A 12746-nucleotide genomic window follows, 5' to 3' on the forward strand; every position below is an offset into this window, starting at 1 on the left:
TGGGGGGCTGGGGGTCGCTGGTCAACCCCACCGGGGTGGCGGCCTGCCGGAGGTCGGGGCGCCTGGCAGTGGCTCACGACGGCAAGAAGAGGATCCACGTCTTTGGGCCGAGCGGATCCTGCCTGCAGCGCTTCGGGGAGCGGGGGGACGCGGGCAACGATATCAAGTACCCGCTTGATGTGACGGTCACGTCGGACGGGCACGTGGTGGTCACCGATGGCGGAGACCGCTCCGTGAAGGCCTTCGATTTTGATGGTAGGGGGGTCCTGGCCATCCGGGAAGGTTTCTGTTTGCCCTGGGGCGTGGACGCCACCCCCGAGAGTGAAGTTATCCTGTCCGACTCGGAGGCAGGGGCTCTCTACCGCTTGACGGCCGACTTCAGGAAGGGGGAGTTGAAGAAGTGTCAGATGCTCCGGTCTCGGCTCATCAGCCCAAGAGGGGTTGCAGTCTCCCAGACCTCGGGTGCTGTTGTGGTAATAGAGCACCTGAAGGCTCAAGGACTGAACAGAGGCAGCACCCGAGTGACGATATTCAGTGCAGAGATGGATCTCATTGGCCAGATGGATAGCTTCGGTCTGAACCTCCTTTTCCCCTCCAAAATATATACTACAGCTGTGGCCTTTGACAAAGAGGATCGTGTTATAGTAACGGATGTGTGTAGCCAGGCTGTAATATGCTTAGGGAAACCTGATGAGTTTCCCACCTTTAACCCTCTAATTAGCTACGGGCTTTCTTATCCTGTGGGGCTGACTTACATGGTGAACAATTCCCTCGCTGTTTTAGACAGCGGTGATCATTCAGTAAAAATATATAGCTCTACCTGAATGGGTTTAGATGCTTACTGCTGTAGGGTCAAGCTGCTTTTGGCCATAAAGCACATGAAGCTCTGGTGTTAGTAGGCGTGTAGGGAGGAGGCATTTTCTGGGCTTTAAGTGAAATTGCCCCCTTTGACCAGCATGCTGTGCTTCCTGCAAAACTTACATCAAATCTCTTGCCTATCCATGGGAGAAGACCTGGCCATTGCAGGCCGTAGTCAACAATGAATTAAACAAACAATTTGGCATTTAAAAAGTATTCCATATGTTGACAACGAAATGTTTTGTGTGCTTTTTGACAAGTAGTAAGAATGACATTTGTCATGGAGTAATCAAAGACTGGCACCTGGGAGAGAAAAGGATGCATCATTTGTTCATGTTTCTCAGCATGTAGTTTTCATTATTCTTCCTTAAGCGTAGATACACTCATGAGAGTGACAGAGTTTCTGTTTCCAGGATTTCTGCATGAGAAAGGAGACTGGCTTGACGAAATGATAGGAGAAATGGAAGCTCCAGTTCAAGGTTGCCTGAATCCAGCTAAGATCATTGCGATGGAAGAGCTACCACTGATGAGTGAGTTGTGTAAAGTGAATTGGTGCTCAAAGTCTATTTTTTCCATACTTCTGAGAGCACTCTTCTCTGTACGAGTTTATTCCCACCTTTATTAGGGTTGTGCTGGAGCACTTGGTCTTCCTGTATAATGCACAGGTCTGTGTCTTTACCGAGAGATAATTTGGTATGTGGTTACCATCATGGGCAGCTTTCCTTAAAAGCCCCTTGAAGTATTCGTGTTTAGACCATAAATACTTCTGCATATATAAAATTGAGTTGGCTGGGGTGCTAACACACCTGCACTTGGGAGGTTTCCAATACTGCCTCCTTCAGTCTTGTCATTGATATGATACTTTTGTGCCCCAAACTCCAAGATTAAACTAAAAATTGAAGAGTTGGTGGGAAGTAATAGAGAAAAAGAGATGTAAACCTCATTTTTTTTTCCTAGCTTCCAAATGAGGTTCTATTGATTGTGAATACACAGCAGGTTTAGATCAGTTTATAATTTCTTGAAAATGGTTTCACTGTGGACACAGTTCTGCTGCCTTATAGCACAGTGGAAATTAAAGTATATCTGAATTATTTTGAGGGGTTAACACCCACACTAGACGTCACTGTTGCACTTTTAGGCATTTACCTGCTGCTAAAAGGATTACTTAGTTCAGCATTAAAAGGAAGTTAGATATAAGTGTAAATGCTATCTGAGGTAGAGACAAGTAGGTTAAAATGGCATAAAACTTTTGGGGTAATTTATTTAGTCACTGAAATCATTAACTAATGTAACTTGAAATTTAATTAAAAGGCAATCTTTCTATGAGTAATTTTTTAATCTGTTTTTTGTCTGACTTCAGGGCATTTAATGACTGCATGTATTGCTGCACCAGTGATTTACAAAATATTTTAAACTGGAGCGTTTTAGCCCTCTAATTCAGACAATGTGTTAATCTGTTTTATGTTAACATTTATATAAATGAGACACATATTAAATGCAGCTATTTGTAAAGGTTAATTGAACAGTGACCTGCCAATAAAGTGTGATTTGCTTACTCCTATATTGAATAATTCAGTGAAAACTCCTCATATCTTTTTATTATGCGTTTCTCCATTACAATCCAATTTCTTTGTTGCAGTTGCCCTGTAGATGGTTTATTTTTTTTATTTGGACATGTCCTGCTAAAGTTCTTGTAGGTCATTTGTTGCTATTGAAAATATATGGACCTGCACATCTGGTCTCTTCCAGCCTTCTCTACTGCTAGGTAACCCAGTAAGTGCCTTTGGTGGGACCAGAAATACTCCTTGGCTGTTCTGCACTAGGAGGTGTACAGCCCTGAGCAGGAGCCCTCTTGAGGGGTCAGGAAGGAAATTTACTCAGAGAAGCAGCTATGAGTACATTACAAATATATTATATATGTATTCCTTTCTAGGTGCCAAGGAGATGTCTGTCTTTGAGGGATATAAAACCAATTAGATAACAGTGCCTTTGGGGAACTGCTATGTTTCAAAATGCATGCAATACCATGAGTGCTGTATTCATACATAATTAATAGTTTATTGCAATAGCACTTCCTCTGAACCCTGGGCTGTGAGCTTTCATCTCCTCAAACCTTCATGTGCACCAGGAGCTTGTTTTTGCTACTGAGCTCATGGAAGGGCAAATTTCCTAGCACCTACTGCCATGTAGGCAACTTTCCAGTAGCTGTTTTAAATATTTGACTCATGCTGTTTTAAAACCTACAAAAACTCCCATCGTTGCCCATTCTTCTCCTATCTCCTTCAGATTATAACTAGAAATTGCTTGATGTTTGGGTTTGTAAGCAAAATAACCCTGTGCCTTTATTCTACCTAGTTTGCTATGTGCCACCTCCTGCACTCTCTGCTTTACCTACCTACTGAAAGCAAATGTAGACTTTCTGTGAATGATGCAGTGGTGTTTTCCTTTTGCTGTAAAACTTGGTGCTTAGCATTGCACAATGCTGCATCAAAGAAACATTGTCTTAATTTATTTGATGCAGGTGCCTAAATTGAGAAGCCATAAATAACTGTATAGAACCATGTATTAAAAATTCTGTGTTCTTCAGCATGTAAGGGAAAATGCAGCAGTAAACCTGAAATCTTTCTTTTGTCACACATGAGAATTTCAGAGATAAGGGGAGACAGAGATTCACCAACATGCTGATTGCAAACTAAAAAGCCTTTGACATTTTTACTTACTCTTGCTTCTTCCTTTGTACATATATGCACATTTCCCCTATACTACTGTAGATACCTGTTGCCTTCAGAATGATACCTTAATGTCCTCTGCTTTTCAAAGGCCCAAGGGATGTGTACTGCTTCTATCCATCCACAAATCTATTGCAATTTAGTCACAGATTTCAACAGAACAAAAACTTGGGTTCAGAGGGAGGGACAGCAAAGGGTAAGAGGCACCTATAGCTACGTAGGTGATGCTTTTGGTGTCTGATTGGATGTGCTTGAAGCGGGGATAGCTAAGTGTGTGCTTACCCTTGGAAAAAAGCACTGGGCATTTCATCTAGCGTGAAACATGGCAACTATGTCTAGTCACTTCAGTGATAATTACAGCTGGGTTTATTTAAAAAAAACAAACAACAAAACAAACAAAAAAACCCCTAAGCTAAGCTTTGCATAACCACCTGCACCTCATGCTTTAACAATTTGGCTTAAAACCAATCAACTATAATGGACAGTATTTACCTAATGTCATCTCTTAGTCCCTACTGTAGATTGGTATGTCTGAGCATGCACACACTGCAATTCCTATTTGGTTTATTTTTAAGCACTGATGTCAGGTTGCTGTCTTTGCATATAAATATACCAGGGTACGTTTGCAGTGTTCAGGAATAAAGGAGGCAGGGCAGTTTGAGATGTGTGTTGAAATTGTGTTCTGTAACGTACATATTTTTTGTTTTGCTTGTGAACCAAATAATTTTAGATAAAGAATATAATCAATTTTTCAGATATATGAATAAAAAAGAAACAAAAAAAAAAGGTAAAATTTATTTAATTTTTGCATTGTCCATTTGACCATCTGTCCATTGCCTCCAGCTACATTGCTGTGCACATCAGTTTGATGTTTATATTTTCACAAAGCGTGGACATAACACTACAATAGCATTTTTTTTAAAAAGTGTGGACAGATTTCAGGTGAAGAGGGAAGTTCCTGTAATCTCCAGCCCCCAAACAGCTGAGTTTTATAGAGCAGGGTCCATCAAAATGAAGACCTTGAATACAGGAGACCTTTCCTTTCTGGAAGGGTTGACAGAGGTAAAAAAGCATCTTTCTCCCTGGGATCATGGGTTATGGTGCTGTCACATCCTGCACAGGAGGAATTTGCCTGCCTTTCTCTTCTTTCTTTTTGCTTTCTTTTCAACATTTGGGGTTTTTTTCTGACTCTTCTCAGAGGCCAATCCTTTTAATTTACATGTCACCTGTGAGTCACAGCTTGTCTCCACAGGAATATAGTATAACTACAGCAAAAATATACGGATTTTGCAAATGAGTTCTAAACTTCACACTTCATATGGACGTCTCAGACATGACAGATTGTTCAGAAAGCAGCAAGCGCCTGAGGCCTAGCCCCTGTGTAGACAGTTTAAATTTTCTGATAATAGGATTTTCTCCCCTCATTATCTTCAGTTCCCCTGTAAGTACACCAGAAACCTCTATATAGAGTCCACTGTCCTACTCTAGAAGAGTCTGGTGGGAAATGACTCATAAGAGATTGTCTTTTTTAACCTTCTTGTCAGGTCTGTCATGCAATTTCTTGATTAGCACTGTCCAGCCTCAGCCCCAGCAATTGCTGTTTGAGTTGCCAGCTCATCTGATGCAGCAGGCTCTCTCTCTGTTTGGCCAGCTGTGTCCAAAAGTGCTTCCATCTGAGCAGAGGATCTTCCAAGTGGAATGTATAACCCTCAGCAACAGAGGGGCTTTCTTCTGACATTGCCTACTTGTTTTCATTTGATGTGAAGGCTGCAGAGCCAGCACAAAGGCACAGACGAGGCTCTGGGAACAAAGTAGAGATTACCATCTGAAATAGGTATGTACAGAATTTGAAGCTGCTGAAATAATTCAAAATTTGTCATGTCACATATGCAGTCACTGACTGTAAAGAGGAACAGGCCAGGCAGACCTGAAATAAGGTACTGGTCTGCTTTGCCACGCAAGGCCGGGCAGAAGGTTGGCTCAGCTCCACTGGAGATGAGCTGAGAACATGTACTGTCCGCTTGATTTCTCTTCAGAAAACCCTTTATGCTACCGAATGCAATGGGGCGTTATTATCATTACCTGCATATAAAAATTCCAAATGTACAAAACATAGAAATCTTTAACCCTGAAATACATTATACTGAAGACCCACCCAGCATTTTTCCCTTTGCCATGTAGTGCTGTGGGTCATACATCTGACCAGGGGGAAGGAACACTTACCAGTTCTGTGTTTCTCTATCAAAGCAGGCATTGACCATGCCTCCATTCCACATTACATTTTCAACTCTATTATCTCAACTAAATATGCTAATAATAGCATGTTTATATTTGATACTGTTACATAAACATACAGGCTTTCTCTAGAGTGCTTCCTTAGTATAACCTGTCTGATTCTCCTCGACAGCTTCAAAGCTATTAGCTAATACTGGAGAGGTTCTCAGTGAGCAGATGATGTGTTGCACTTTGGCCTTTTTTTCAGCACTGCTTTCCAAGAGATTTACAGATATTCTTGAACTTGGCGCTCCAGCCTCTGTTTGAAGCAAACATGATATAAATGTCTTTGCCCTACAGCTGCAGATAGGAGAGCTGAGAATCAGGAGAAGCCTTTGGCAGACCTGAGACTAGATCTCAGACTTCCCATTACAAGGTTGGTGCCTTAATAAAGCAGGGAGAGTCTGTTTTTAATTATCCTCTTCTTTGGGAGTTGCCTTCCTGATTTTGGAAGACGTTTTGACATTTTACTAATGATCTTCTTGTTATAATTCCTTTGGTGTTTCCTACAAATCATGGAAATTATACTTTTCTAAACCACAATGTATGCCTAGATAATTGCTTCCAGTGTGCTCCACAAAGGTGTGTGGTTTCAGTTCTGAAATGCTCTGTAAGGAGGTATACTGCTGTGAAGCCCCATTGCAGTGATCAAGTTACTTATTTCATGTTGAGGATAGAAAGGAGGAGAGGAGATCGACTCTGAAAATAACTAAAAATTAATGAAAGGTGTCTGTGGCTTAAGTAGAGGGTGAACTCCACCAAGTCAGAGCACAGAGCACACCCATCATTTCACTAAAGGGAACGCATTCTTAAGAAGTGAGGCATTTCAGCTGGGAAAATGGACAAGACAGTAAGGGCTGTTGCCTCGTGATTAGCATTGACCTCTGGCAGGGGAAGAACCTACATTTGAACAGATTTCCCAGCCACACTTAGGCACTTTTCAGATGGTAATCCTTAGGAGAGCTATCTGTTCCTTTCAGCTCTGTATATGTAGCAAAAATCTGTAGGAAATTAAGTTTTGGAGCAAACTAAGCATTTTAGGGAAGCATGCTCCCCATAATTGAATAAAGATCCCTCTCAATAGAGGCAATTTTTGTCTTTAGTCACTGGTAAGAACTATATAGGCAGTGAGTTGAGGTAAGAACAAATTCTGCTTTCATGGAATGTACTGTTTTTTAAATCAGGAAAATATTGCTAGTCAGTAGATTCTGTAAACCATTTAAAATACTCTAAATATAGTTACATTCCTTGTAATGAATAAAGATAGAGAATTTTTGGCAGGATGTAGGAGTAGAGAGATAAAATTATATCTGGGAAAAGAAAATAATTTACTTATAAAAACTGTTGTTAAACAAAAAGAAAAAATATGTCCTTTATCAAAGCTTGCTTTTAAAACTTCTAATACAAAGGAGATGATCTTGAAGGAACTATGACACCTACATAATCACAGGAGATAACTCCTTTACTGTTTTTTGTGCCAAATATAAATCAATAAAAGATAAAACCCATATGAAAGCATTAATGTTCACCTAGTATGATTTCCTGAATAATACGGACTATGGAATTTAGCCAGTCTTTGCCAATATTTGCTGACCTGTATTGAAAGTAAGAAACAAAGAACCATTATGTCTTTTACTATCACAGACTAAGGAGCCAACGTGAGAAGAAGTATAATGTCATTAAAGATATGCTTTATAAGATAACTATCAGAAAGAGCCAGGCAGTTTAAGTATTAAAAATTTATAATCATCTTCATATGAAAAGGATGTGCCTGGCTCCCTTATTTGTCATTGTCCTCAATTAGGTAGGAAATAGGGTTCTTCAGTGAGTTCTGCACCAGCTTCCACTCAACTTACAGCATGATGTTATGGAGCCAGAAGTATTTTGAATATGTGTGTTTGTCTTTTTCTATTCTTATTATTCCTTAAAGTGACTTGTTTGAGTTGAGGCTTGCTCTGTCATGAACAGTTTATCTGTGCAGTCATGAGTACTGCAAATGGAATTGTCCACATAAATAAATGCCACAGGACTGAGCTTGAAGTCAGGGAGATTCAGACTAGAGCAGAGGCTTGCCCCAGAGAAGTCTTTGCAGCAGACTTTTTATTATGACAATTTCTGGGAATGCTGCTTTGGTTTTTTTTATGCGCTGTCAGTCCTGTGCATGTTTAGAATATATTATAATTATTTATGACTTTCCAACATCAGAAGTCTTGTGAAACAAATTTCATGTAATCATTTAGATTTTCTTATTTATTCCTTCATAACATACTGAACCCTTGCCTGGTTCCTCAGAGTCCATCAGACTAAGTGGATCAGTACCACACCTCCCTTTTGGGACGTGCGGTTGCTCAGTAACCAGCAATCTGGGGCAAGACTCACTCTGGACTGGCATCAGTGGAGACTTTATACCTGAACTGCTCTTGCAGAGCCTGAAGAGGAGGTTATTGGTCTTGGCCAACAGGTTAGGAAAGTTACGGTGTTTTCACTGTGATAGAGATGACACCTGGATCCTAAGACTATGTGAAAGGACTTCTAAGGTTGCAGGTAGTTAGTCACTTTTTGTTTCATTTCAGATGGATGAATGCTGGCTTTTAAAGACCAGGTGAAAAGTGCACTTGTTTTTCCCTAGTATGGCAAAGTGAAATTAAAGTTATCCCAGGCCCAGTATTAGAGCTACAGGTATGTTTATCATTCATTTTGTGATGTTCTTAAAGCTGTTCAGTATTTGGATGGTGTTATCATTAAAACACAGCTGATATTCTTATATTTCCACTCTGTCAGTGTTACTGAGATAAAAAACAAAATCAGCCACTTAGAAAAAAAGTACCTTGAAGGTGGAAGTAAATCTTGGCTTTCTTCTATCTCTTTCATGGAGAAATAAAAGTCATGCAACTGAATTATTTTCAAATATCTGTATTGAGTGATGGACTTTCACTCTCTTGCTTGTGTTGAACTTGACTCTCAAGTCTTTTTTCTTGACGATAAGCCTAATTTTTTCGATGACTGAAATTCAACCATGTCGTTCCAATTTGTGCCTTTTACACAGCCCTCAGCCATTCTTCCCAGTTGGTTGGTTAGTCCTTTGAAGTATCTTCCAGAACTATATTCCCATTGTTTAGTCACAATGTCTGGTGTATGTGTGTGTGTGTTCACTCCACTTTCATTTCAGAAGAAGTATTAATTCCCCCAGAGGTTCTGTCCATGTTTTGGTTTTGCAGTGTTTCTATTCTAAAACAGCCTTTCATCTTTACCGTCGGATTAAAGGGAGGAAACCTCAGATCACAATATGAATGGTGGGAAAGGACTTAAGTCATTCAGGGAATGCATTTGGGAGACAGGCGTGCAAGCTTTATTACAGGAGAGAAAAGGGAGAGAGAAAGACTGTACAATTTAAACTGTGTGTGGACTAAGAGTTCTAGGAACCCTTCTACCCTGGCTCCCCCTGTGTAGCTCCATTTGTAATAGAGACTGTAGGAAAAACTAAACCAGAAGTCACTAATTTTCAAGTCACTGCCTTTTTTTTGTGGTTCCCTGCAATAGCAGCAGTCTGGTCCCAGTGATCCAGAGGTTCTCCTGTACTGGATTTTGTGGATGACTCCTATAACTGGTCTGAGCTTCCCTGTCAAATGCTGGTGTAGACAAACTACAAGAACCTTGGAAGCCTGCACAGGCTGTCAGTTCCTCTAATTTTAACCTGTAAAGAGCAAGCCTTTTTGCCATGAATCGGGATGAAATTTGAAGAGACATGAACAACAAAGGACACCCTGTGGTTGCCCTATTTGACAATCTTCAATCTAAAAATGAGAGTATGATCTGTTGCTGATGATTTTTTTATTGTTGATTATGAGATGATTATATTGGTATGTTTTCTTCAAGCTGGGGAGAACTGATTGGGTGTTTTGTTTTCTAAATAAAACATCAGAAGTCTTGTTATGCAACTTAATTAGCACCTTCAGCACTTGTTTCCACCTTCTACAGGAACTGATGAAACCTGTTGAACTTAATGTGAATCTTCCTGTTGACTTCAATAAATAGCAGAACGATCCAAGACCTGTGCTGATCCAAAATCTGATTTCCGTATGTTTTAACAAATGCAATTCCACCTCCTCTCTCATGGCTTTGCCTTGCTCAGCTTCCTTACATGCTGACTTCCTGGTGCATACTGTTCTCCTTTCTAATCTGTTTCAAGCAAGAGCTTCTTTCCTTTGCCGTACTTCAGACAGATAACACACGTTTGGCTAGAGCGCATATTTGCAGGCATCACTAAAAAAGTAATTGCGTAAGGAGAAATTTTGGCTTGGCCAGTATGGTTGCTAGCTCAGCTTACTTAGTAAGCAAGCTTGGTTGATGGACTCCTCCCTCCCCACCCTCCTCCTCCTCCTTCTCCCAGAGGCAGAGCCTAGGTTCCAAGTTTCACGCAAGATAGCCAGCAATGTTCAGCTTCTCTCTGAAAGCAGAAAGTAAACCAAGGGGACTGTGATTGGGTGCAAATGGGTTAACAGGAATGTAGCACTTCTGTTCCAAGAGGCTGCTGCCCTATCAGGCTGTTCATATTTACAGCTTTCCCATTCATCCTTACTGAGCAAAGAGCATGCCTCTGAAAGCAGAGCCTGATCATTGCTGGATGTTAGACTGACTGCGCGTAGTAACTGATTGTGAAGAGACTTGGAGACTGCAGACTCACATTTTCTGCCTGTGGTAAGGCACACACCTGCACTTAGCAAACACAAAACAATCAGTGATGTGCCGGACAGTGTTTGTGAGCCGTCTCCCTGCTCATTAGTGCCCTTAGTCTCGATTTGGGACTCCTAGTCACAAGAGAACTGCAGGGATGTGCTGGAGTGATACTCACATACCAGACATTCCTTATCATAAAGATGAAGATGGGTGAGAGTTTTCTGGGTAGGGGGAATAATGGGAGGGTTGTCAGTTTGCTGGAGCCTGCCTGCTGATTTAAATTGTAAATAATGTTACAAACCAGCTGTGGCAGTTTGTTGTTGCTGGAATTAGGAAAAAAATTTTCACAGAATGAGTGGTCAGACAGTGGAATATGCTGCCCAGGGAGGTGGTGGAGTCCCCATCCCTGGATGTGTTTAAGGGTCGTTATGATGAGATGCTGGGGGATATGGTGTAGGGGGGAACTTTGTAGAGTAGGGCTAATGGTTGGACTCGATGGTCCCAAGGGTCTTTTCCAACTTGAATGATTCTGTGATTCTTAGGAGAAGCATTTGATTTCTATTAATACATAGTAGATAAGGGGGGAAAAAAGTAAAAATGATCTCTACTTATTTAACATTAATCCCCTTTCATACTTATGTTACTTAAGTTTTATTAGCCACAGGTAGGTGATGTGAGTTCCTTTTGGACCCTGTGATCTTAGTTTTTTAACAGTACAAAGCTGTTTACTTTTCCTTCCCTTTCCACTACCATAAATTATTATCATCACCATGATGCTTAAAGACTGTATAGTAGCATGTGTCTGGCAGGGTCAGCAGGACAGGTTCCCTGCTATCCTGGCATCTAGTACAATCAAGCTCACTCTTAAAATTAGCTAAGTTTAGTCCTCTGGTCTTCTGTGTAAGAGGCCATTCGTTCCTCTGGGGGTAGAAGTGAATTCATTTCCAGCTTGAGTGTGTTCCAAGACAGAATCACTGACTCACAGAAGGGCTGAGGTTGGCAGGGACTTCTGGAGGTCATCTGGTCCAAGCCCCTGCTCAGGCAGGGCCACCTACAGTCAGTTGCCCAGGATCATGTCCATGTGGTTTTTGAATGTCTCCAAGGAGGGAGCTTCAACCACCTATCTGGGCAACCTGTGCCAGTGCTCAGCCACTCTCACAGTGAAAAACTGTTTCCTGATGTTCAGAGGGAACCTCCTGTGTGTCAGCCTGTGCCTGCCGCCTCTGGTCCTGTCACTGGGCATCACTGAAAAGAGCCTGGCTCTGTCCTCTTTGCACCCTCCCTCCAGGGACTTGTACACATTGACAAGATCCCCATGACTCTAATCTCCTTCAGTCTGAACAGCCTCCCAGCTCTCTCAGCCTTTCCTCATAAGAGAAGATGCTCCAGTGCCATTATTATCTTTGTGGCCCTGCACTGGGCTCACTCCAGTAAGCCCACATCTTTCTTCCACTGGGGAGCCCAGCACTGGACACAGCACTCCAGGTGGGGCCTCACCAGTGCTGAGCAGAGGGGAAGGGTCACCTCCTGCGACCTGCTGGCAGCTCTCCTCCTAAGGCAGCCCAGAACAAAAGGGCTGCATGAAAGACAGTTTACACCCATTTGTTCTTGTGCTAGTGTTTTCCATGAATTTGAGTAGCATCATGCTTTTAACTGGCCTGAAAGGAAGCATAAACAGTCATATCCCCTCTCTGTCTTCATTTTTCTAGACTAAACAAACTGAGCTTTTCTAGTCTGCTCTTGTTTGCTAAAATTCACCACTCCCCAGTCCTCCTAGTAACCCTTTTGTGGGTCTGTTCCAGTTTGAACTCCTCTTTCCTAAATGCTATACTGAGTTTTCCAGGTGGAGTCTCAGCAATGCTTTTTACATTGTCATCTGTACCTCCTCTTTCACTGTAGGAAATAACTGAAGTGGTAACAGCCCCAACTACATATGTTTTTGTTATGGTATCAGTTGTGAATCCAGGGTGAAGACCCACAGCCCTTCTCTCCCCACTATTAACAAATTTAGGAAGGTATTTGATTCGGGGTGGAGTGTTTCCTGAGGTGAAAAGGAGATGGCATACACCTAACTAACATCAATAGCAACAAAAAATGTAAATAAACCCATCCATGTATCATTTCTTTTCCTAACAACTAAGGAATGTGAGCTACATAGCACATGACTAGCTGTTGGAGGAGGACAGAACTATTGCCTGTATCTGAGGT

The 12746-nt window shown here is 41.6% G+C and overlaps 1 protein-coding gene across 1 annotated transcript; it reads left to right on the forward strand.

Moving 5' to 3' along the window:
• Positions 1–5: 5 nt before the first annotated feature.
• Positions 6–4344, forward strand: NHLRC1 (NHL repeat containing E3 ubiquitin protein ligase 1; the record flags this gene model as incomplete). Its single annotated transcript, XM_026843645.1, has 1 exon — positions 6–4344. A coding segment is annotated over one exon (819 nt), but the record flags the coding sequence as incomplete, so codon positions are not given.
• Between the last annotated feature and the right edge of the window lie 8402 nt (positions 4345–12746).

The sequence above is a fragment of the Athene cunicularia genome (assembly GCF_003259725.1).
Source record: "Athene cunicularia isolate RWA chromosome 2 unlocalized genomic scaffold, athCun1 chr2_part1, whole genome shotgun sequence".
Classification (NCBI taxonomy): domain Eukaryota; kingdom Metazoa; phylum Chordata; class Aves; order Strigiformes; family Strigidae; genus Athene; species Athene cunicularia.